Source organism: Alligator sinensis, unplaced genomic scaffold, assembly GCF_000455745.1.
Source record: "Alligator sinensis unplaced genomic scaffold, ASM45574v1 scaffold277_1, whole genome shotgun sequence".
NCBI lineage: Eukaryota > Metazoa > Chordata > Crocodylia > Alligatoridae > Alligator > Alligator sinensis.
Window position 1 is genome coordinate 2,458,865 of NW_005841899.1, and position 26,980 is coordinate 2,485,844.

A 26,980-nucleotide genomic window follows, 5' to 3' on the forward strand; every position below is an offset into this window, starting at 1 on the left:
GGTTTTTGTGACCCCAGTATTCATCCCTGCCTGTGGCAGGGGGTCAGGCTCACTGATCTGTTCAGCACCCTCCTGACCCTAGCTACTATGAAACTATTCCAGGTGTTGCTAAACAAAATGAGAGAATGAACGTGGGCTATCACAGACTGCCTGTGACAGAGGCTCTATATGAACACTGGCCTGTTTTAGAAATAGATTTATAAATGCTATAAAGATTATTGCACAGTACCACTCCAAGCTAAAGCAGTCAAGTTAAAAAGTAAGGAAATGACATTGTGGAAGAAAACTGAAGAAAAAAAGGGAGAAAAATTAAAATTAAGAGCCTGTGTTACAACTGAAGTTAGTTTCAACTGAACTTTATAATTTATCTAGAAAATGTGCAGCATACTAACAAACTATTATCCCTTTTAATAAAGTGATAAACTGTAGGTATATTACTTTTTGTTAACCGGCAGCTCATTGTATATCATACCAGCCAGGTGATGCCAAAGGAAGCTACATATATCTATGGTTTTACCAGAATTGCACAAAAAGCTTCAGTCAATCTGAGAATTTATCAGGCTAGCTTATGCTGAAACACAGCTGCCTATTCAGCAGTCTACGTGCATAGGCTGAAGCATGTTTCAAATATACGGTTTTCTACACTTAGTTAAAACTGTTTTGCATTCCCAGAGCTTGTGTTTAATGCTATTTCACAGATTTGATGGGGTAGGTTTGCTATAGTAGGAATTCTATTTTCCTTTACCTTCTTTAAGCTTTTGATTACTCTCTTCAGATTCGTTTTCAACTGCATTGGCTACCTCTTCCACATTTTTATCAGATGGCTCCTTTGCTGTTTGTACAAGGTCTTCCCTCTTATCATCTGTATTGCATACCACTGCATCTTTGCATTTTCTAGAGTTCTTTGATGCATTTTCTCCTTCATTCTGGGTAGACAGAGGGTTACTCTGATCTATATTCTTTTTAACTATAATTAAAGAAATAAAGTGATCATTTAGGCTCGTGATGCACATTACATATATGACTCAATTAACTGGTTAATCACATAATAAATTTATACCAGCCACATGTGCAAAGTAACACTGGCCACATATGCAAAGTAATTACAACACAATTAACTGGTTAATCATGCAATACATTTAGACCAGCCACACATGCAACTATAAATGGTCATTCTTATACCATAAAAAAATCTATCCAGCTATAAAAAGAACCAATCCGCTACGAAGTTAGTCTTTGAAAATGGGGAAAACTCAATAGCTGGTTTCTATCCAGCCTTAATTTGAACATGTAGCAGGGCCCTAAGACTTAGCTTCCATGAACAGAGACAGGTATATAAAAGGAATATATTTGGCATAATAAAACTTATATTTGAAAGGGTAGGTTTTTCAAGTTGTAATTTGATGATAAGCATGTAATGGTTAATTTTGAAAAGATTCTGCTATAAAAATGAACGACCAACTTTAGTTAAGTTGAACATTTACAGATAATTTCACAAATTATATAGTTCATTTTTAAATGTCTCTTTGAAGCAAATATACTATCAGAGTTGAAGTTTAGGTGTACAGTGTAGAAAATTACTCAGTATCTTCCTTTATTTACACAAATCTATGGCTAGGTTCCCCGCCTGCCCCGCTTGCAATCATCACCCTCATTTTAGACTTGTTTACTAAGTGGAGGGGGCAGAGGCAGACAGATGCTGAGGCTCTTACTCTGGCCCCAACCTGGGCTCAGGCCCAGAGTCAGACTCACAGCAGCCTCGTATCCCATCTCTGCTTGCCTTCTGTAGCTTCTGCCCCAACTCTGCCCCATTCCCACCCCTTACTATCAGGCACAATTTGGCTCCGGCTCAGGCTGGGTTCCCTACAGGGCACAGAGCACATGGAAACTGTCCCCTGCCTGGCTAGTCAGCAGTGTCATCATTGCTGCATGGCTGGCAGGGGGCGCTCTTCCATGAGCTGTGCTCTGGGAGGGAACAGAGCTCCAGCAGCATCTGGCAGTAAGGGGGAGACTGGTGGTGAGAGAGGCAGAGACTTCTGATAATTAGATTCGATACCTGCTGAATTATAACAAATTTATACATTTTCAATATATAGAATCTAATTATTGTGAGGGGTCATCTTAAATAGAGGGCCAGCTTTGATTTGAGTACATGTGGTATACTTAGTGTCACAGAGCGTTAACACTGATACATTTTAATTAATTTTTTAAGCTCACTTCTTGAATTATCTATTGCTATTTTGAGGAAAATGTAGAGGGAAAGTTTCTCCCCTCCCACCTTTTTACCTCGATTATTTTTATTGTAATAAGTATCTCAATGCCTGTGAAATCAGAAACAACAGAATTACTTTTGTTTCTGTTCTTTTTCTAAGTGATTTTAGTGTTTGTGTAGTGTCAGGTTTAGGACCCTGGAAAGACATTTCCTTTGGCACTGGCATTGCACAGGTACTATGCAAGTCTCCCTGACTAATAAAACAAAGTCAATTTACTTATTGAGATGAACAAACAGGTCAGCAACCACACTATACTATCTTTTCTCCCTGGTCTCTGTCAAAAGTGCTAGTAACACTGTGGGTGACTTTTCCATTACAGATATCAGTCATCCAAGAACACCATTTCAGGGGCAAGTTATCTACAGATACTGATTTTCAAATATTCAAACTTTAGTTTGACAAGTACAGAGAACGTTTCATGCAAACAGGTTAATAACCCAAAGCATGCAATAGATAACATAGTAACTGCAATCTTTAAGTGGTACAATGAGCATGCTGTGGCATTTCCTAAGAGTGTTTTTTTTAATTTACAAGTTATTCTATTATATTTAATAAAGATGATAAGCCAAATGTGTAGCTCTTAAATGCATTTAAACAACTTTTAAAAAGGGTCACTTTCTTCCACAAGGAAAGCACAACTGAAATTGCACTGAGTTTAGGAGCTTATACTTGGGGGTTTTTTTAAGGATGCCTGAATATTGTAAAAGTAAATATAATAAAGAACATTTGACTGCGGGAGAAAAATAATATTTCAAATTAAGCTTCTGATGCCTTCCAAATGTTAGGTTTCAGGACAATTATCTATCACTTAGTTAACTAAGTTAAGCATCTGAACTGCATCAAATATCTGGAAAAAATCTCTAATTCTATTGGTTTGTTAATAATGATAAATCATCTGAAGGGAAAGAAAGCAGCAGAGCAATGACTTAAGTCATATCTGCTGCCATGGAAACTGAATTTCTATGCTTGCCCATTGAATTTACATCCTGCTGACATTAATCAGAACTACCCATTTGTACCAAATTAATGTCATATCATAGGAACTTTGAAGAAATAGTCCTGGCCAAAATCAGGACTTGTAAAAAAGGAGACAATTTCATATATATTCCTCTTCATTTGAAGATTTAGTTCTTCATATTTTACTGAATTTATAAAAATAGTGATGTATCCTCTGAAACAAAGCAAGATTATAACTGAATATGCACACTATCACATGCAGCATGGGTCACTTACCATCATCATTTCGAGGGCAATCACACATTTCACAATAAGGTAATAATTCATTATTAGTGTAAGTGCAAACAGTACAACACCAGACACTGTCCGATGCTGGGCTTTTGCTTGACTTGCACAGGGAACTGCCAGAGGGTCCTTGATTGATTTCCTCTGCAAATAAAGAGTTTGTTTTCTCAGACAATGATTTACTCATTTTCTTACTGGAACTGCTTTGGGTAGCTACACCTAGAGATCTTGGCCTTTTTGCTTCACGCTCACAGCCATTTTCATGACAAATTGCATCTACGTCAATTATTTTGCTGGAGTCGCCTTCCCCACTGCTCTCCTCTGTGTCCTCTCTCAGACGGATTGTAGAAGATTCTAAAGTAAAATCCCGTAATGTCTCACAAGAGGACATTTTGCGTTTTTTTTCAGTGGAAGATTTTGGTGAAAAGAAGGAACGAATGTCATGCTGTTTTTCTTTTTCAAACTAGAAAAGAGAAACAAACATTAGAAAAAGAACAAACCCCAAATTACTTAAACTGGATACTGTCTATCTCCTTAAAGACATAATTGCTTCCAGTTATGATTCTTGCTCTTTTTAATGAGGTTTTTTAGTTAGAGGACACTTAACTAAAATCTCTTTTAATAACAGGAACTTGAAAATAAAAAGCAATTCAGCCCTCTTTTCAAAAACCAAGATAATTTTCACCATTCTAGTCAGAATGATAAAAGCAGCATAATCAGAGACCACTGGAGAACAAATGCAGTGTTGGCATGCCATATGCATTATTTTAAAATTACATACATTATAAAGAAAGATATTTAATTTAAATTGTATACATGTTTGCTTGATATAATGGCAGCAGTAAGTGGGCAGATCTGCAAAACTAAGCAGCTCTTTAGTCCCTGAAGGTTTCTGTGCTGCAAATATAAATAATATCTTTTAAGGCATATCTAAACAAGGAAAATGTTTATTTCTGATGTAGTACACTCCCACTCAGATCATGTCTATTTACTTTCTTGAAGACAAAACACTTTAAAATTATATACACTGTCAAACTGCAAGCCATCTCATAGTATCTTTGCTGACCTAAATATGTAATACAAACTGTTACTCTATCAGGGTACACTTTGGGAGACGGAAATAAATCATTATACCAAGATGGAATCTCACAGTAGTGACTATGGATTTGCATAGCATCTACCAGGGGTTCAGTAGCTGTAGTTGTACTATCTGAATCCACTTGCTGTTGAAGACTCGTGTAACAATAAATTGAAACTGAGTCAGGTAATATCTCAAAACCATTTTGCACTATAAAATGATGTAGTGCAAATATACTCTTAGTAAACAGAAGTAGCATATTAGGCAGTTGTAGTGGCATCAACTGAAGAAACAATAGCTAAATAAGACAATGATGAATGATGTGCTAGAAGGCTAGAATCATGAGAAAGCATCTTAGCCATGCTGTTTAACTTGCACTTAAAAGGAACCAGCTACTGCCAGAAGCTGCAAAGAGAGAAAATACAAGGATTTTCTCCAAGCTAACAAATTGACCACATAATACTTATCAAATAAGCTTTTGCAGAGAAGTGATTCTCTGAAAAATTAGGCCCCTTGAAAGCACATCAAGCCCCTTGAAGCATCCTACCTGCATGCTCTAGTAATAATTTTCACTAAAGAGCTCTGATATAATTGTGAACCCCTTAGATAAGTTTCTGCATACACAAGTTTCTTCCAGCCTTAGGCATTGTTTAGGAAGCTCTACAACTTTTCTTCTTTAACTGAACTACTAGGTGTTGGAAGATTTTGTGTGTCCACAAAAAAGTAAAGATTAAATAAAACATTAATCACATTGGAAAACCATGGCCAAAATACTTTGGGAATCCTTTGGAATATGACAGCATTGTAAAAATGTAAAAAAGGTCAAAGAGTGAGGGTATTCATCCTAAAGTAGAGGTTCCAGTTTTATTTTCCGCCAAGAGTTGAACTGTTTATAAGAAATGTCTCATAAATTTTGAAACACGCTCTCTCAACTGCTCACTCACTGGAAAGCAGATCAAGAGCAAAATTATGTAGTTGGTTTAGATCCAGAAGAACTGAGCATATTAATTTTATATAGTGCAGGGAGTTTACATCTGTTCTAACTCAGATTGCAGGGATTTTTTTTGTAATATCAGATGGCAGATATACTCTTAACAGGAGAGCAATCCTACCTGCATGCTCTAGTAACAATTTTCACTACAGAGCTCTGATATAATTGATAAGTTTCTGCATACGCAATTTTCTTCCAGACTTAGGCATTGTTTAGGAAGCTCTACAACTTTTCTTCTTGAAATACTAGGTGTTGGAAGATTTACTTTTCCTTCATCCCTCCTCAAATTGAGCATGAAGGAAATATCAATTGTTTGAACATACACCAGGAATATGTAGCTTTAGGAAGCTACTATATTATTAAAACCATTTTTGTTCATGAAATGATGAGTTTATCTGTTTATATTTAACAACAAACACAATTTCCAAAATATCTTAGTTGGTACCACGTGTGTCACTGTCCTCAGTACCATGTTCTTCCAAGTATGCCCAGGCCCAGTTCATTGAGCCCCACTTAAGCTCTTTACTGACCAAGACACAGCATATACTGAACAGTATGCCTAGACATCATGTAAGGGAAGCTGAGCATGTGTCTTACAAAAGTACCACATCCAGGGGCTTCGAGTGAGACTTTTTTTGGTAGAGATATACTTTGGCCAACTTTAATTGTAAGCATAGATAGCTAAGCTACTTATCACTAGCAATAAACAAAGCAAATTTAAGCAGTAAGAGCCCTTTTAAGTCAGGACAAAAAAAAAAAAAGAGACTTGGAAACCATCATGCACTAATGAGAATGTAGGCTGACCTAACTGCATATTCTTGATCACTTTTAGCTTAATTTTGAATGTGTTTTGGGATGGCACCTCTTCTTTGAGATGATATTCTTAGTAGCTTCACTGGTTCACTAAGATAGTATGAGACTCATTCTGGCTCAGATCCATCTATTCTGACAAGGGGAAATAGAAACATGAACAAGAAAGGACTGGTATAAAAAAAGTAACAGTGACAGGAAGAAACAAAAGCAACTAATCAGTTAAAAGGTCATTTCTTATACTTAATTCTTTTCACACAGGTCAGTTTAATATTTAATTAGAAGCCCAATTTACAGTTAGATAGTAGAACTAATTTACAAGATCATAACAAAATATACAAATCTGTGTAGTCTTACATGACTGAATAAAACTTCATTCTTCATCTCTTCAAGACTTTCATTTGGGGTCCATGTTTCAGCAAAACTCAAGAAATCCCACTTTTCTTTATCACCTTCTTCAGCCTGTAATTTCTCTTTCTTACCATTCAATGTGCTGCCTGTAACTTTGGCCTGCAGTCAGGAGAATACATAACAGTTTCCTTAATTCATAATTTGGAAAATGTGCAATTATCCAAGAGTTATTTCTTCTAAACATAACTTAGTAGTTGTAAGGGGAAGAATATCACTTACTAATTCAAAGAATAATATTTATAACAGGATTAAAAACCTGTAAACCTAAGACCCAATACTCCTACCAATTCGCTAATCAAAATCCACAGCTAACACAGTAACAAGAACAAATCTCCTAATGTATGACAGCTTACTACATTGAAATTAATATTTATTTAGGTTAATAAATGTGTGTTAAATGTTGCTTGTACCCTTAGGCTGCAAACTCTTTGGTAATTTTACATACAGTTCTACGTAATTCTTCTTGGAAATGGACTTTCCATAACACATGCAAGACAGAATTGAACCACTATAATGAAATGTGCTAATTTATTCTTGATTAAATATAGATAAATAATAATAATCAACAAAATAAAAACTACAAAATAATATCAGCAAGAAGGAAGTCAGTTTAATTAAAAGCCCTTGACACAAACATGGCTACTGAGCCTGGACTCCTAGGCCAGGTTCCAACTTTGATAATCAGACCATGAAAGATGCACTAAACTGGCTTTGGAGCAGATAACTGTTCTTTCACTTAGCCCCACTTAACTATTGATTTCTCATTCAGTGAAGGAATCCCCAGATGAGAAATGATGAACAGATACTGAGACAATTCTCCAGGAGTAGGCTTTAAGTGTTTCCAATTTAATACTGAGATTTTTCAAATGGGCTTAATAGAGTTACAATTAAAGGGAATTGTGCAATGAAACTTATAGCACCTAGCTTCTTAAGACTTTCATAGTTGGAGATGAAGAAGATGGATCTGTACATTTAAGAATATTCAGCAGCCTTTTCTATTCCTGAAAAGCTTTAATTATGCACATAGGTGAAGCTTATTCTGGGAGCAGAACTAATATAGATCAATTGTGACAGTAAAGCAAACCCACATATTCTGATTAATATTAAAAAAAAACCCCAGGTCACAAAGATTAGCAAAATGCGTATCAAACACAGCCATTATATAATAATAACGTTTCTGTACAGGGCTACAAGAAAAGCAGAAGGGATAAAAAAAGCTAGCTTAGAATAAGCATGGTCATCCTGCAATAAAAACACAAATTGATCGACCTGGTAATCTTAATAGCAGGACAGTGACCCAGATGTAAGAATCCTCCAAGGGCACTGCTCAGAGATGCATGCCATAGAAGCTGTGGATTCCTGACACAAATAAAACGCATTGTTGATCACTTAGCTCTATTCCAGCAAGTACCTTGCGATTTAACATTGCCCACATGAGGGGATCTAATGTTCCTTTTGCAATAAGGTAGTGCACATTTACAGAACTGTATTGTCCAATTCGATGTGCCCTGTCTTCGGCTTGCTTTATGTGTCCAGGGTCCCAGTATAATTCAGCAAACACAACATGAGTGGCAGCAGTAAAAGTTAAACCCTAGACAAAATTAGCAATTAGATTAATTGATTTCTAAAAAGTAAGAGAGAGACAATATGACTTTACAAATGGACAAGAAAATGTTATAAAATGACAGAACGGCGAAAGGGAATTGCCACAATTTTTTCTACTTCCTTATGATCCCAAATTATGTAGAACATTCTGAAATAACACACCCAGACAGATGTTTCAGATTTCCATTGATTAATGTATTTTTAAACATCCAAAATGGGATTTAAATATAATTTAGGTGCTCAAGGCAAACATTGCGATTCTCAAAACACCTGTACCCTAGAGACATGGAAACTCCAAAGGTACTTCACCCTTAAAGTTTTCCAGGTGCTTAAAGTATTGCTTTTAATCTTAGCTCAGTCTTGACAGGACCAACCAGTTCCATCGCAGCTACTTCCCTCAGGAGGGATCAATCCAGTAGGTGCTCAGATTAGGTTTTCTGCAAATGCAGTGGTGACCATAGCTTTCTTTTAAAAGACAGACAAAGGTAATCACATCATTTCCAACAGGTCAGCAATAGAAACATTTTGCAGTATATAGTCCTTGGAGCAGTAGCTGGAACCAAGTTACCACTCACTCCTGTGAATCATCTAACCACAAGCTTAGAGTCATACTCGCTCTGACACTCTCTGGTCTAATAAAATCTAAATTCGCTCTTGTAGAGTGACACAGCTTCAATAAGAAGGAAAGAGGATGCCCATTAAACTATATGTAGTTTATAGATGTGGCACTCTCTAGGGAGGGGTAGATTTGAAGCACTTCAGGCAGGGGAGAAAACTGAACCCAGATTTCCTACATATTGGGTGAAAGTTTTAACCACTGAGCTATTGGTAAGAACCATCACCACCACATCCTCCTCTTTTAAAGAATGGCTGAAAGAGAGTGAATCATGCTTTTTTTTTTTTTTTTTTTTTTAAAGAAAATGATAAAGGCTGCTTGTAGATGTTAAAAAACCCCCAAAACCAAAAAATGGTGCTTTACTTTAAACTCGGCGCACTTTAAACCTGTGCCAAGCCCAACACATGCAGTGTCTTAGTTGGACCTGGCTCACTGAACTTCTGCATAGATTATGCAATTAACTGGTTAATCACACAATACATTAACACTGGCCACACGTGTAAAGTAATTATCATCCAGTTAGCTGGTTAACTGTGCAATAAATTTAGACCAGCCATGCATATAAAGTAATTCTCATGCCATAAAAATGTCCATCCAGCTATAAAAGAGCCAGCCAGCTAGAGCTAGTGCTTGAAAATGTGTAACAACTTTATAGCCAATCTCCACCCAGCTTTAATTTGACCATGTGACAGGGCCTGAAGAATTGTCTGCCCTCAGTGTTTTCCTGTTGGCTACCTTACGTAACTCCCGAGTCAACGTGCTGACTTTACATGGCTCCCTGTTCAGTCTGCTGATTTTTGTGGATCTCAGCCCAAGGCACCTCATTTTCCTTATTGCCTAAGTTTGCCACCCAGGTTCTGTATTCTACAATGGGGGTCAGGTGCCAGCGGTTAGGAGCTGAGTATTCAGCTTTGCACTAGCCATGTCCCTTTTTGGATCTGTACTTTGGTTTCCAAAAAGGCAGGGTTTATTTAATGGCTGCTCCAGCAAACCGTAACCCACAACACGTGTAAAATACCACTAATTTAAGTGCTGAAAATGGATGCAAGACTTATTAACATAACTAAAATATATGCACCCACAGCAACATGAAATAGAAATCATGTAAAATATTAATGAGAAGCAAAATAAGTTGTAATATTGTGTAAATGCTCTATATCACTTCCCAAGAAGATAAAAGTGAAAAGCAGGGTGTTGGGTTTTTTAAAGAAATACTGAACTCCTACTAATTATTCAGATACCGGATGACTCTTTTGGCTTGGTTCTACTGAAATAATTTCAGATGAAGTGCTGTACTAATTTTATGGTTGATGTGAAAACAAACAAAGGAGTCTAGAAAAGCTTAATTTGATAGGTTGCCTGCAGTAAAACATCTTCACCCTTCATGGATATAATAGCATGTGTATGCTTGGTATTTTTAAATTTCTTACTTCAAAGTGCATTAATATGTGCTCTACCCCTGGCCCCTTCACTGATTTTATCTTACTTGACCAGCAGCCTGAATGCTCAGAATGGCTACACGGGTATCTGGATCCTTCTGAAACTGATGAACAAGATGTATTCTTTCTGCTGAAGGAACACTTCCATCAATTCGAATGTACCGAGCCTGTACAATTCCAAAAGAATGGCAACAGTAATGTTACTTGTAAAATTAACTCTCAGAAAATGATGCTAAAATACTGGGAAAACAAGAAATCATTCCATTCCTATAATCAGGACCACATGCAAACTATTCAGTAGTTTTGTACTTCACTCCTTTTATAAAATGGGAATAATTTTACCTACAGTTCAGTAAGATACAATTAATTTATTAATGTTTGTAAAGCAATGCCTAATCTCAAAATAGCTGGCACTACAGAAGAAGTGTGTTGTTTTTGTTGCCATTATTATTTGGAACGAAACAGAATGTTAAACCACCACCATTTTATAGAAGTATTACAGTACTTTCTTTATGGATTTTTTTTTTTAAGCAATAATCTAAAGGTGCTACCCTTTGATAATAGAATGATCCAGACTGCATTGTTTAAAATTATTTCCCAAAACACTATAAAATATTCTACAAATAAGATATCTGAATATTGTGTTGCTGATCCCACATATATTTAAGTTTATGAATAACTACATACACAACTAATCCTACAAAAAGCTACTAACTGGCTAAATTTTTGTAGGACTAGGACCTAAATCTAAAGCAATAAAGAACAAATCACTTAGATTTACCTTGTTTTCTATGGCTGCCTCTGTACAAGCCTGGAGCATGGTTAAGTGGTGAGCAAAAACCAGAAACTTAAGTTTGTCATTCTCAAGCATCATTTTGATGTAGTCTTTTACTGCTCCAGCCTACAGCACAAGAAATTGTGCAATTTTATTAATTCTATAGAGAATACAAAAATGTAACCATGGCAAGAATCCTTGTGGGTGCTGTATTTTAATGGATCAACTCTTAACATAGACAATGACTTTGTGGTCACTTATAATCTTATCCCTGGACTTCACAGGTGATAATGACCCTACTTAAGCTTTTGTTCCAGCTGCTATTTAGCTCAGATGTGTCTGCTTCTGACTCAGAGACCTGAAGAAGGGTACTGTGATACCTGAAAGTTTGCCAATGCTTTTACCAACCATACAGTTGCTCCAATACAAGATATTACCCACAAGAATTCTTGCCTCTCGCATATCTCCTGAACCATCACAGCAACATCACCTCAAAATTACCATACAGCAATAGTGACAGTTTCTGCTTTAATACCTCCTTTTCCCATGATGGCAAAAATATGAACATAAGTTCACCTTGTATGGGGAAAATTATTTTCCTATTTGTCATATGATCAGTTGATTTTGTAAATATTAAATTATTGACAAATTATGCATTTTAATAGGGAAAAATGCCTTTCTAGATATCACCTTAGGATAATGAACAAGTCCTTTAGAAGTAGAAAAGATTGCTCTGGCAGTTCAAAGTGTTTATTAAACTTAAAAATGCAATGTTAAATAATATTTAACTTAAGATGACATCTCTGGATATCTTAAACATATGTTGACAGTCAAGTGATCTGTATCACAGATCTATTTTAAAGAAACAACAAGGTACCTATGTCTTTAGCACTAAAGACTAAAGGAATAACTTAATAGTTGCTCGGTAAAAAGGCAGTTAGGAACAGTTACCAAGTTTTCTAGTGTATAAAACACCCTGCGTATAAGATACAAGGATTACAGAATCTGAGATCAGAAGTAGAGAATTGTTGAAAAATAGGTCTGGAAGTGTCACTGGGAAGTAATCTAAATTAGTCCAACACCCTGCTCACGGCAGAATCATCCCCGTTTAAACCATGCCTGACAAGTGTTTGTCTAACCTGCTCTTAAAAACTTCCAAGTACAGAGAATCTATAACAAGTACAGAGAATTATCTATAGGTAATCTGTTCCAACACTTAGCTACCCTCAAAATAAGAAAGCTTTTCCTAAATACCCAAGTGTCACCGTTTAAGCTAGTTATTTCTTAACTTGTCCTCTGCAGCCAAGAACAACCTATCACCATCCACTTCATAAGCACCCTTCAGGTATTGGAGAAAGTTACCAAAATCCCTCTCAGTCTTCTCTTCTCCAGACTAAATAATGCCAGTTCTTCTAAACTCTTCTCATGACTCACGTCTTCCAGATGTCTAATCATTTGTTGCTCTCCACTGGACTCTCTCCAGTTTACCCACATCTTTCTTAAAGTATGGTGCCCAGAACTGACACAATACTGCAGGATCAGATCTTACCAGAGCTGAACAGAGCAAACAAATCACTTCAGCTGACTTGCAAGTGACAGTCAAGTTAAGTGTATGCAACTCCACACCCGTTGGTATCCTCTACAAATTTGCTAAGCATGAGCTCAGTTCTATCCTCCAAATCATTTATGAAGAATTCCAATAGTACCAGACCCAGAACACACCCTGGGGAATGCCAGTCAACACTTCCTTCCAGTTGGATATCGAGCTAGTGATGGCCACCCTCTCTTTAAGCAGAATGATCCAATCAATTATGGATCGAGACAAAATCCTTCAATCTTCTCTGGATCATCTGTTATTATACTGCCCTCTTCATTCACTAAGGAAGCTACACTTTACTTGTAGGTTTTCCTCTTATTCTAACATACCTGTAGAATAACTTTTTTTTTTTCTTTTTATGCCCCTTTTGGCCTTCCTGATTTTCTCCATGTATATTTCCATGTGCATTTCCAACATGCTTTTCAAATTTTAGACATGTGGAAATACATGAGATATTATATATAGATGTTATAATGTGGTTCTTGTTAAGATCTTGGGTGAACTTCTATGTCCCCAGTGTTTAAAAAAAGTAAGGAGATGGCAATAAGTTTAATTTTTAAAAATAAAGAGTAAAGCTTAAAACTTCTTTTACTTCTTTGGTGTGTGTGTATATATATATATATAACTAAAAACAGTCATAATGCTTTTGCTAGTCACCAAATTGAATAAAATATATTCAATTAACTTATTTTTGGATTTTCAACAACAGAAAATACCAATGAGTAATATTTTTACCAGCCTGTAATTATATAAAATTATGAAAATGCATAATAGTTACAAAGGTTTTCAAGTATTTTGCAACTGAATCTTAAGCTTTTTTAATGCTAAAATTTAAAGCTCCTAGTTAAACTCCAGCCATGTTGCCATAGTAGTGTGGCTGAGTCACAAAACTTTATATATGGTTCCTTTCTGCGTAAATAATGTATCTATTCTTTTTCAAAGTATTTCCAGCAACAAATGCCCATGCTGTTTAAGAGTCTCAAACACAGCTACTGAAATACTTACCATATTTCCCTAAATACAAGATAACCGTGATTATATGATGACACCCTAACAAGTACATTCTATATATGGAAAATTTATGAATTGGTTATAATTTGGAGATCTACCTTGATTTTGTCCTCCTTCCATTGCTAAACAGGGAAAATACATGAGAGAGAGCCCCTTTATCATCTACCAACCGCCCCCTGCCCCCCCCCGCAAACATTTTCCCCTTGCTGCCCCTCCCCTTCTCCCCCCTACTGTCAGACCCTGATCTCCCTGAGCACAGAAGTGAGGGGCAAGTTTGACTCTCCCAGGAGAAACTGAATGTCTGCATGGGGCATGAGTTAGAATACCTTGGGACAACAAGCTAGCTGAGATGTTGGCGAATTAGCCTGGGCAGATGTCTGCAGAGGCCAGATTTTAGAGCATTGAAAAACTGAGCAGCAGCAAAACTATAACAGTTGAAAAAAGATGATATACAAGTGAAAGACAAAGGGAAATGTATTGAAAGCTTTGGACAGGAGGGAAAACAGTTGAGTTAGCTTTTGTGAGAGGGACTGGTATAGTTGCAGAACCAAGGTCAGGGAAAGCATACTGTGTGCTGTCTACTTCCCTTAGGAAATACTCTGGGACATCTAAAGGAATGAGAGGTACACTTAAGGGCACTGCAGTTTTCATTAGAAAACTTGCTGTTTTCGCGTGAAGCCTTGTGCTTTATCTTCAAAGTAAAAGCAAGGGTGTGCTGATAAACTCTGCAAAGCTTATCTGTACGCGTGTTTGCTCTTACTTAACACATTCCTTATGAAAAACCTTAGCCTGACGAAGGGTTTTTGAACCCGAAAGCTTGCTTAATAATTGTTTTCCAACTATTTAAGTTGGTCTAATAAAAGATATCAGATTCACTCAAAGAACCTTGTCTGCTTATGAAAAACATGAAGCATAAACCAGAAGGCTCACGCCTTTTGTAAAGATTTGTGAAAGGGGGTGTTTAACATGATGGTAGTTTGAGGAATAAAGAACTTGGAAATAGTTGTATCATGGATTCACTTTCTCAGCACTGGATGCCATACAATGTACCTAGATACCTCAAGATTTAAGCTTTGCGAGTTTTGTCACTGTCTTTTAGATATCTAGATATTCAGTGGCTGAAGCCTAGGACGGCAATTTGTGGAGTAGCTAACAGGAAATGATCGACCAGATGATCATGTACCCTTGTACAATTAATATTGCTTTTGTATACTAGTGTAAATTACAGTAAATATATAAGAGAAGCTGCTAATCCTAGGAAAGTAAAGACAGCAGGATGCTGTTACCACACCTTGTCACGAGGTGGCAGGGTAGCCAGTACTAAAGAACCTTGTTTGCCTTGAGCAAATGACTCCATCAAGATAAACTGAAGATAGATGACACCTAAACCAATGTAACTTACATTGAAGGAGTTTTACTATATGCTTTTTTCAAAGTAAATCTGTACTCAACTAAGAAATGTTAACCCAAATTAGTGTTGTAAACATGCCATCTGTTCATATTCTCTTTCACACCATGGCAGGCAGGAATAAGACATGTTGGAATAAAGGAAAACATAATACAAGACCTGGCATTACACTTGTACAATAAGACAGCAAAATTATCTCCCCCTGTTTACTTGCCAATATGTTTTGTACACCCGTTGAAAAGCATAGACCACATGGAGTTCCTCCTCATTTGCTCTGACAAGCAGGATTACTATCAACCAGCACTGTTTAAACCTGAAAGGAATTTGTGAGTTCATTTCCACCTTCCTACCTAAGGCGATGACACAAGCTTGCATTATTTCCAGAGTCACAAGAAGCAAGTTAGCCAGAAAATGTTTAGTTTGGAGCAGCTGTTGCAAAGGAGAGAACACAAAGCCTTAGCTTGTTATAGCTCTGACAATCTGCAAATAACCAATCTAAGCATAAAGACAGATGCTTGGGGCGGGGAACAAACAAAACCCACCAAAATCTTGCACTTTCTTACAGCTCTTACCAGATTGCTATACTAGGATCCACACTGAATCCTGTGTTTTTGGCTTAGAGGCTCTGAGCAGAGTCTAAACAACATCTCAGGCTCTAGGCCGTTTAACACTCAGAGTACAGATCTTCTGTCTAGCACCCCTCCCTGAGAAATGAGACTTCACTGTTCGGCTGCATAGTCCTGGAACTAGTGCCAGTGCTCCCAAGCTGCCCCAGCAGCTCTTGCTCACTCTCAAAGCTGGAGAGCCTCCAATTTATTTACTCCTTTGGTGACTATACGATCACAGAAGCAAGGGGTACAGAAACTTTGCAAAGGTATTGCTAAACCCCTCACACCCCTTGCTCACAGACACCACATAAAAAGAGAGACAGATCTATGGCAAAAGTATTAAAAACTTGCACGTGAAACTCTTCTTCAGTTTTTGCCTTAATCTAAGAGCCCTTTAGATTCTGGTCAGTGCTTTTAATATCCCAGCAATGTTCTTCTCTTCTCCTGAAAGGTGTACTTGTTCTTTTACCCTCCCTTCCAGTGAACCTGTCTTTTACAAAGTCCTAGTTCCCCAGTACACTCACTGTCTTCAGAGAGAGGTCAAGGAACAGTCTGAAGGTCTGAATGCAGGCTCCACATGGCACAAGATAACTAGTTGAGATTGTAGGCAGCAGTTGGTTTCTTCAACTGGTGGTGATTTTCTCCCTTTGAAAAGCTTCCATTTCTTTCAGACAGCACACAGCAGCTTAGTGAAGAGCTATCCAAGTTATTATTAAACAAGCTAGCATGGGTACCATAAGTATTCTGGCTCACATAGGGTTAATTCACGTTGAAATACAGACACACCGTTCCATACTTAGGGGAAGAACAGCCCGAGGATAATTGTACACAGGTGGATGGCAAGTTGAGACTGTAGAAAGCTGCACCTTGAAAAGGCCATTTAGAATGAATTGTTCTCTTATACAGAAGCTAAATTACACAATAGTGATCGGTTGGAACTTGGACACTGAGCAAAGCAAATTCATGTCAGTCTCCTTGACCCCAAAGGATGGCTGACCACTAGGGATTATCACAAGGTGGACATTAAAACAGGCAAATGAGAATCTAGCCTAAGTGCAACAGAGAGTTAAGAATCTGTGGTCTTGAGGCATAGGTTCAGGTTGTGCAGCCTATATTGAGAATATCTTGCTTTCAGTTGAATACTTTTTCTAGTAGACACAAACTTCCCTGATCTGTAGCAAGAATCTGTGGTATCTGTGGTACTTAACCAGCCAGCACGTGAGGAGCAGTGACTTTGGGTCTGGAAGTGCTCTAGCTGCAGTGCTCTGTAATGAAATGTACACAGTCTGTGAGCTGGTTCAGAGACTGGACAGATATTTGTCAGTTAGAGCTGCTTCAGCCAACATCAAGCTCTGAGCCTTATTGTGGGTTTGTCATCTTTGATTTTGGAAAATCATCCTAGGAATTTGAGAGGCTGATGGAAAAATATAAACAAGGCATCAAGGTACAACTCCAGACTTATATCTCCTGTCAAACCAAAGTTCTGGCACATGGTATTAACATCAGTGGCACAAAATTCCATCACCAGGCACTCCAAATACAGGAATACTGGCTCTTTGACAGACTTCTGAAACGACCACTCATGAGTTGTGTATCGCTGAGGCAATCTGCCAGGCTGATATTAGAGCCCAGGAGGTGAAGAGCAATCAGTCAGAGGTAACTTGTGTTGTTCTCACCATGTCCACAGCTTGATGGATTCCATGCACAAAGGAACTGAAAGTTTATATAACACGTGACGGGTGTTGTCAGGCTCTGCGCTGTGGACTTCTGAACAACAGATGGCAAGACATGTAAAACTAGCCCAATAGCTTTGTGCTCCAGACCAAAAAGTCAAATCCTCAGAGATAGGTGCCCAACTCCTTAGGCACCAAACTCCCCACTGATATTAAAGTGAGTTCAGTGCTCTTAAGCAAGAATAAGGCTCCTAAAAAACTGAGCCCACATCCCCTGCATTTATAGGTGGACCAGGTGGGCTTCCCACCCTATTCCTAAGCCATCTATAATCAAAGTACTAGCTGTGGACCTGGATGACCATGGAAGAAAAGCAAAAAAAAAAACATTTTTTAAAACCTGTCATTTTTTCTGCTAAATAAAGCAGAAGAGTTAACATCATACCAAGTTATTGAAAATGTAATGCTCAGGACTATGAAAAGAGCAGATCTGCAATTTTACAATGCTAGATGAGCATTATGCAAGACAGCTTCATTAATTCATACCATGACATCATCATCACTGAAAAAGAGAAAAACCACAAAGAAGAGCATTACATCTGATGCAAAGAGCTAAAAACTGAAAATGTCTGGGAAAAAAAAATCATGGGCACAAGATCTTAGCCTACAAAGTAAGTTTATTCTGAAAAAAAATGAAGGAATCGCTGAAAAACACTGAAAAGCAAAAGGACAATGGATTCTGCAAACATATGAGGGGAGGGGAGTCTTAGTGAGAACAAATCAGCAAAATTGACTCTTTACAGAAGTCAAGACAGGGATTGGGACCAATGGTAAGACAAGACATTTAATGCAGAACTCAGATATGTTATAACCGGAAAGTAGTCTTCTTCTTGATCATCATTCAATAATAATTCCATCAGCTTTAGAACTCTGAACTCAGTCAAAATACTTTGCTAATTTATCTTTGAGCTAGACAGAATAAAGTTGGAAAACAAAATACCAAACACAGAGGTATTGGAATATATAGTGGACAAAACCACTATCAAGAAGAGGAGGTAGTGATGGAATTGTCATGTCAGGAGAATGGGAGGAGACCATATCCCCAAGAATACTTTGTATAGTGAGATTTGAGATGGCTCTAGAAAACAGGGTCGTTCTCGATGGCGGTACCATAATGTGCGCAAAAATGATATGAAGTCATTCAACATCAGTGTAGAAAGCTGGAGGAGCATGCAGAACCCTGTTTGATTTGGAGGGAACATTTGGCACTAGGTGCAGCTCAACATGAAGCAGCATTGATCCAGAGGATGGAAGCAAAGTGAGAAAGAAGAAAGCAGCATGCTCAGACTCTAACTCAGACAATATATGGATCTGTGAAACTTGTAATAAGCTGTCACTCTTGAATTGGGCTTGTCAGCCCAAATGGATTCATCAGGCATCTGACTAGACCTCTTATGTGTACACCATATTATAGAGGATCAATAGCTGCCAAACAGCTATAGTTTGTTCTTAAAGTAGAGAGATCACAAGTCATGAAGAACATTTCATGCAAATTAGCTAGCTACCTTTAACAAAAATGTCTTAAGTTGAGGAAACTTAAGACATATGGGATCTAGTTGGGGAGGGTTAAGGAAACTGAAGACATCTGAGTCTTGTTGAGGATGGTCCTGCTTTGAGTAGGGGGTTGGACTAGATGACCTCTCCTACGGTCCCTCCCAACCCTAATTTTCTATGATTCTATGAAACTAAAGACTATACAACTGTCCAACAGTACCAATTATGTAAAGCAGCTTGAAGACCCATAGCTACTTAATTAACAGTGACTGGGGAATGGAAATATAATATAAAACTAGAATAAATAAATAAAACAATTATTTGAAGTAAGTTAAATGAAGATTCCAAGGTTTACCTTGGCAATGGCAGTCTGTTTATACATGCGTGTAATTAGACCCATGATTTGAACAAAGTGACTTTCAGTGGCATCTGAATCTGAAGACCTCATTAATTTCTCCCAATCTTCAAAACTGGCATTCAATTCCTGAATGAGAAGGAAAAAGAACATTTAGAGAGACAGTATAAAAGGCAGAACAATTAATGCTTCTGTGAAGCATGTCTACTACAAAAAGGAAAGGGAAGAAGCAAAATATATCCAGCTTCTTCAGAGGTAAATATCAGTGCAGAGATAGGAACATGTGATGGACCTACCAATTATAGAAACCTATAATAAGCTGTGGGTAAAAATAAAGCTTACTCTGTTAACGTTATATATCAAAGGATAAGAGCTTTCTCCCTAAAATACATATTGGGGAAAAAAAGGGTTCTAAATAACACATGTATAAGGAGCATCAGGAAAACACAAGGCCCTGGCTTCGCAGTCTGCCCAGGCGGGGCAAAGCCATCAGCACAAAGGGGAGCAGCCAAGATGATGGCTTCCCCCCACTGCTGATTGGCTGAAAGCGCTGCCCACTGCATAGCCCCCATTCCTCTCCACCAATCAGTGACAAGGGCAGGGCTCCACAACACACTTGGCCAGTGGCAAGGAGCTATAAGCATCCCATGAAAATCCCCTTTGTTCGCTGCAACTTAGGTAGATCCATACTATAAGAAGCATACAAGTAAAAATATATATTTCATTACATACTTCAAACAACATACTTGAACCCAAACTTTCTAATATAGCATTTGTGTATGGAATGTACAGAAAAGTGGTATATTAGGTAATGATTTTCATGACTTACAGGATGCACTTAATTGTTCATACTCATTCACCTCCCATTGGTAAAAATGGGGCCACAACAAATTCATTCTAATAAGACCTATATCTCATTGTTTTACTTTTTGGTTTGTGAAAGAGATTTCTCTGCACCCATGCATGTGCATGTAAAAAACATGAGTTATGTAAAATATAATCATTAAAATAGTTCAGACAGAAAAGGGAAATTAGGAAGATATTACTGCTAGCAATAAGTGTGCTAGATCATTAAAAAAACTAAATAAGAATCATTACCTTTGCAGCAGCATCTGGGAGATCAAAAGGAATACGCTGTCTAATTTTGGGAGGCAACTGAGTTAAAACTTCATTCTTTAGGCGTCTGATCATTATATTACTTAACAGCTGGTGCAACTCATCCAAGTTTGAAGCCCCTCTGCAATCCCACTGAGCTCTTTTACCAAAAAACCTGAGAATGAAAAGGTAAGATTAGCAGTGAAACAAGCCTTGCCCCAAAACCACGTCCTCTGCCCAGGGAATTCCTACAGTGAGGAGAAAGAAGCCGGTGGCTGAGTTTGGCTCTCCCAGTGGAATCCTCAAGTGTTGCCTAAACTGCTTTTTCCTGACTGAGAAAGGATAGGTAGTGACAGAAAATGTAGGGGGAAGAAAATCTAAGGTCATGGTTCAAGTTGCTTAAAAATTCCTTTTCTGTGCATAGAAAAAATGCATAAACCCGTATATTTATGAAAAGAGTACTGTGATGAGTACACCTTAAAATGTAATACTAGCTAACGTTATAACAAAGAGGCAGTTAGCCAGGGGAACAGTCAATTAACATAGTAGCATCAAGACAACCCTACACATCCCATGAATGCTAAAATGCTGATTTACCATAGTTGAAAAAGAAGAACAGAACTATGTCTTAAGTGCATTGTGAATCAACAAGCAATACTTTATCAACCATACAGCACTGTAACTGCAGCATGGCCAGGACAAAGGATGATGATCACCATGCGTGTTTCTACTCCTGTAACTGCCTTGAGAATTTCCAAAGGCTGACAAAATGGTTAAGAAAAATATTACTCTCACCAAGGGCTTTAGTGAATCCATTTCCTTTAAGCCACTGAAAAATTTAGCTAGCAGGGAACCTCTGGGTCTCCAAACGTCCAGACAGACACAATCAAATCGATATCAAAGGGCACTCCTACATGCTGTTATGATGCAACTGTGATGTCTGAAGGATGCCATAGTGATACAAGTGGAGCAAAACTGCTCCAACTTTCCACTTGCTTCATTTAGGGTCAAAGTTGGAGTGATTTAGCTAACCTGGTTCACTACAAGATCATGCAGACATAAATCTGATCACAACAGCTGATGTCTGGTCCTAATAAGCAGCTAAAATCTATGTTTGTCCATACTTCAAATGCTATCACTTTTAAAACCCTCTTAGTAATATTTATGAGCAGACAAGAGTACAGGAAGTTACCCACTCAGTACCCCTTTCATCTTTCTCCTCAGTTTCCTCCTCTCTTCCCTTTCTATCATGCCTGCCAGGAGATAAGAGGGAAAAAGGGAATAATACTGTATATTCCATTTCCTTTGGAGATATGCTCAGGGTAAGCATATTCCTGAGATAGAAATGTTTTGGACACGCCTGGAAGAATAAAATTCTATACTTCCTCAGATTTTAATCAACAACAATTTACTTTGCTGTCTAGAACTGACTTGGGGAACTAATTTCTGGGCTAGTGAAGTTTGACCAGTGTATGCAGATACTGTATTCAGAAAGAAAATGCTGACTATCCTATTTGCTTGAATCTCCTCCCCCTGAATAAAATTCTCAAATGCTATGTATGCTACCTATAGAAGGGGCTTTCTCTGTCCCAATTAGCAGTAATGTGTTGTCGTTTTAAGCATTTAAATTAAGAAATTGCAGGAAGACTCGTGAACTCCCTCTGGACCTCTCATCTTCAAAAACAGGTGACCATGAACATCTTAGTAGAAGGGCATGTAGGGAGAGTACTGCACAAAATAATTAATCAGGCTTTTCATCGTAGGACACTTTAGGTTCAGCCCAATGATTTTTAAAAGTTATTTATTAAAAGCTTGCTAAACCTTCACTTGGTTTGATTTTAGTACATTTATGGCATTCCAAAAATAAAATAATCATCTAGAATTGAGTAGCAAACCACAATGTATATCCCACGCACATTTGTGGTGTGAAAATTACATATTCACAGTCAAAACACCAAGGAAAAAATAGTATCTCTGTCTGGAAATCTGACTTAAATGCCATGAAACAGCTTTGTCTAATAATACTGATGAAATACATAAGACAGGAGGCCTGTAGGAAAGGAGAACCTTACAATATGAATTTTTATGAATGTTATCCAACTGTAAGCAAATTTAGGTGGCAAAATGGATCCCCTTATGTAACAGAAACTTCTCCTCCTAAATTCAAGTTTCCAAATATGTGTGTGCATGTGTATAAAGTCATAGTTACATTAATTCTGCAGTGATGAAACAAAAAACCCCTAACCAACAATGAACACAAAAACCCAACACCACCCCAGGCATTCATTTCTTTGCCACTCAGTGGAGTGTCATGGTTTTATTAAACATTCAGGACTCGTGGCAGAGGTGATATCTTTTATTAGACCAAGTAGATTTTTGCCAAAAAAAAAAAAAAAAAAAACACATTAATTGCAAGCTTTTGGGCACAAACACCCTTCAGGCGCAAACACCCTTCATCAGGCATTGGAGAAAAGATTGTAAAAGTTCTCCTGGGTAGAAATGAAAGTTCACATTTCAGAGGAGATTTGAAGGTAGTAAAATCTCCTGTTTGGAAAAGTTCATTTTATATGCAGATTAGGCTCAGACTTTTCCTAACAGGAGATTTTACCACCTTCAAATCTCCGCTGAAATGTGAACTTTCATTTCTACCCAGGAGAACTTTTACAGTCTTTTCTCCGATGCCTGATGAAGGGTGTTTGTGCCCTAAAGTTTGCAATTAAAGATTTTTTTCTGCAACAATCTAGTTGGTCTAATAAAAGATATCACTTCTACCACAAGTCCTGAATGCTTCTTCCTTTAGACCAATACGACTTAAACCTGGATACCTGACACATGGTTTTATTAATTAATTTTTGCAAAACCAGGTATTTTAACCACAACTTCTTGGTAATCCAAAACTGTAATCCATCCCCTTTTATTTTATATTTACAACACATTTAGAGAAAATTATTCTTACATTATGCTGAGAGCAAGAGCACGAGATCATCTTTAGTAACAAGTTATCTACGAGGTAGGAAAAAGGAGAATTAATTGGAACTCAGGATATCTGGGTTCAGTTGCCAGCCAAGCTGTGGACATACCCCTTGACACTGCACAAGTCTCTTCCCTGCTTCTGAAAATGTTATAATTGGCTTAGATTGCACCCAAGTGCTTCATCTTGAAAATGACTATTAGTTCCATATGCCTAAGTGGTATTGTGCCATATCACTGATTGAGAAGTGACTGGATACTGAAGAATGGGATGTATATATTTTCCAGAGACCTGGGAATTAGGAAACCCCAAGTTAAAACCAGACTTAAACTAACTAAAAATATTTGTTTTCTTTACTCCCTAGAGTTGCCTACAAATTGCCCTGAAGTTGAAAAATGGCAACTATTACTATTTGAGTTGTTCAAGGGTCAGCAATTAAAAGAGGATCTATTTTTTCCTGTTTCAATGGATTTTTCATGATTTTTCATATATTGGCTAATACAGGGGTGGACAAAATGGTGGATCCAGCCCATGGCAGACTCCATTTCCCAGCAGCCCCTGCCTGCATGGCTCCCGGCCAGTCTCCATGAAGACCCCAGGATCACGGGGCCGTGACAGTATGGGGCTCCAAAACTGGGGCTCTGTCCCAGCCCCAGCTCTGGCCTTGGCCCCATGCTGTCACAGCCCTGTGATCCTGGGGTCTCTATGAAGACCAGCTGGCAGCCATACAGACAGGGGCCGATTGGAAATGGAGTCCACCACGGGTAGGATCTGGCCTGCAGGCCAGATTTTGCTCACCTCTGGGCTAATAGATTGGCCAAACTGACATCACGGAAGGCTTACAGTTTTTTTTATGAAACAGCAATAATTACTAAAACTTTCAGAGAGTAAAGTTCCAAGGTCAGTCCAATCCTGTCCTGAACATGAAATAATAGTTTCTAAAAAGAGAAACAGAAGAAACAGGTATAGTAACAAAAGAAGGTGTCCTAAGTCTTTCATCAGGTGCAAAAGAACAAAACAATTTTCCTCCACATTGCATAGACAATGCAACTCCTCTGCAACATCCCCAGCTTAGCTTTCGTGGAAGACTGGGTCATGCAATATGGTATAAAAAATGAACCTATTACATGCAGTATATTACACTCTTTGATTAATTCCCTGTGTGGGAAAAATTGCCCCAAAAACCCAAGACTGACAGAAAAATAAAGGGGCAGGTATCATAGTACCTGACACGAGCATCACAATACTTTTTTGCATATTCACTCCATGTTCCAAATCTTCTTGGAAAAAGTGCTTCAATCTGCATGAAAAGCTGTAAACAAAACCACACCAACATACATTATTAAAGTAAGTATGCTCATGTCATATAAACAACATTTAAAACAGATTTTTCTCTATACTTTTAGCGTAGGTCTATTTAAAAGTAATCTCCCCTTACCGAAGAACAATTTGTCAGCATTCTGTTCAATAGTGCAACAATATGTCAATATAAAACTTGAATCATAAAAATATGCCTGAAAAAGGTGCTTATAGATGGTATACCAAAGCAACTTGAAAAACCTGGCTGAGGACTTCACAGAGAAAAGTTAAAGAGAGTAATACAAAGTACACATTATTTTTGTGCGGGTCCCAAGTCCAAGGCACGGGGCTTAGCAAAGACTTAGAGAGAGAAGGACAAGATGGAAAAAACTGTGCATCCTGACAATAAAACTCACTGAGTCATTGCAACTCGTGTACCTATATTAGCTTTTGCAGAGCTTCTGATTAGATGCGTTTTGCATCTTTATTTTGCACAAAGATTTTCTTGGTTCAAAGTTTTGGTTTGAACCAAAGTAGACAGTGTTCAGATCAGAACCAAAGTTTTTGGTTTGAAGTTTTGGTTCAAAGCAAATGATTTTAGTTTAGATTTGTAATTTCATGCACACCACCTCAGAGAGTAGGAACAACCTTCAATAGCTAACCTAGAATGTCAAAGACTGCTGTTTTCTACACATTTTCTGGGCCAGAAAGAGAAATCTGTCTTCAATGATTTCCTAGAAATAGCTAGTTCTTTGCATTTTTATAGTGCATTTCAAATAATTGCATTTTAAGAAATGTTGCATTTGAAGCTTGTTAGTGGTGATGGTCTCAAGCCGCAGCTGTTGAACAACAGAAGTGTCTCCTGCTATTGGCTCCCATAACAGGTGTGCATCTACAAAAGCAGCAGCTTGCCCTTCTGCCCTTTTAAACATTTTAAGCTAATATCCCCTATCCACCAAGTTTGTTTTCTCTAGGTGTGAACAGTTGCCTTTTCAAACTATTTTAACACTTCAATCTTGTTTCAGAGACGTGTATGGGGGCAATTAACATACAATAAACCACATTTTAAAACAAGGATAGTCTCAGAAAAAAGGCTGTGTCCCCCTGATCAGTTCCAAACATGGAAGTGCCTACAACCTGTATCCCTTGTTCCCAATATACATTTATACAAATTAATGCTGAAATATGGTTACATGTTACTGCACCCAAATAAAATGCAAAACAATACTTATTCAGCAAGATGTTTCCTACAAAGACTGATTTACCTTCCTAATATGTTATATTGAGGGTGGACAGCATATGGCACATGGAGCCAGAAGGCTTTGTCTGTGCCTGTGCTGGGCCTGGGCAGCTAGAAGCTGCACCTGCATTGCTGCTGCTTCTCCCCACTACCTTCTCTGCCTCTTGGCTCCCCAGCTGCAGCGCAGGCACAACTTGCAGCCAATGGGGAACAGACTTGGGCACGGACAACTTCTAGTTGTGCCCATGCTGCAACCAGGTGCAGGCAACCCCCCACAAGCATCATGAGTTCAGCACTGTAAATACTGACTTTCTTTGAAGACTGGTCTCTCATGTACTTAAAACAGTAAAAACAGAAATGTTTTATAAAAACACCAATTAAAATCAAGATAAAACTCAAGCATTAAATATTCGAGTCTCCATGTTTCAAAATACAGTTAACGCATAAAATAAGATAATGTCCTAAAACACATGTATATGCTTGCATTTATTACAAAATAATACTGCATTTATGACTGGAATCATCCTTTAAAAAAGAATATGTATACAATTTTTATTAGGGCTGTCAATTAATTGATGTTAACATGCGTGGTTAACACAAAGACCAATTAACACATTAATTTTTTTAACATGTTAACCATGCATGTGGCTTTGGAGCCTGCACCTGGGCTGCCTTGCCCCACTGCCATCACTGCCACCTCCAGGCTGCCTCACGGGGCAGTGGTGGCAGTGCGGGGGAGTCATAGGGCAGCCTAGGCATGGGTTATGGGTAACTGCATTATAGTTGTATAACAGAAGGTACTATCATTTTTACTTGACACTTTTACAAAACAGTAATGAATTTTGAAAATACTTTAAGAGTCCTGAAATCTCTCAGATCAGGAAGCAAAAGGTGTCACAAGCATGAGTGTAGGATGCGGAGCCGCTGTCCCT

General features: G+C 37.9%; 1 protein-coding gene across 4 annotated transcripts in view; it reads right to left on the minus strand.

Moving 5' to 3' along the window:
* ZRANB3 (zinc finger RANBP2-type containing 3) overlaps window positions 1-26,980 on the minus strand; it is a 91,193-nt gene that overhangs the window by 29,371 nt on the left and 34,842 nt on the right. For all 4 annotated transcript variants that reach the window (XM_025197588.1, XM_006018385.3, XM_006018384.3 and 1 more), the window contains 9 exons: window positions 24,736-24,821; window positions 20,542-20,713; window positions 19,444-19,572; window positions 11,247-11,366; window positions 10,513-10,632; window positions 8,217-8,396; window positions 6,752-6,904; window positions 3,507-3,978; window positions 746-967 (listed from right to left, as the gene is read on the minus strand). In XM_025197588.1, the coding sequence (XP_025053373.1) occupies window positions 746-967; window positions 3,507-3,978; window positions 6,752-6,904; window positions 8,217-8,396; window positions 10,513-10,632; window positions 11,247-11,366; window positions 19,444-19,572; window positions 20,542-20,713; window positions 24,736-24,821 (1,654 nt within the window). The remainder of the gene's footprint in view (window positions 1-745; window positions 968-3,506; window positions 3,979-6,751; window positions 6,905-8,216; window positions 8,397-10,512; window positions 10,633-11,246; window positions 11,367-19,443; window positions 19,573-20,541; window positions 20,714-24,735; window positions 24,822-26,980) is intronic.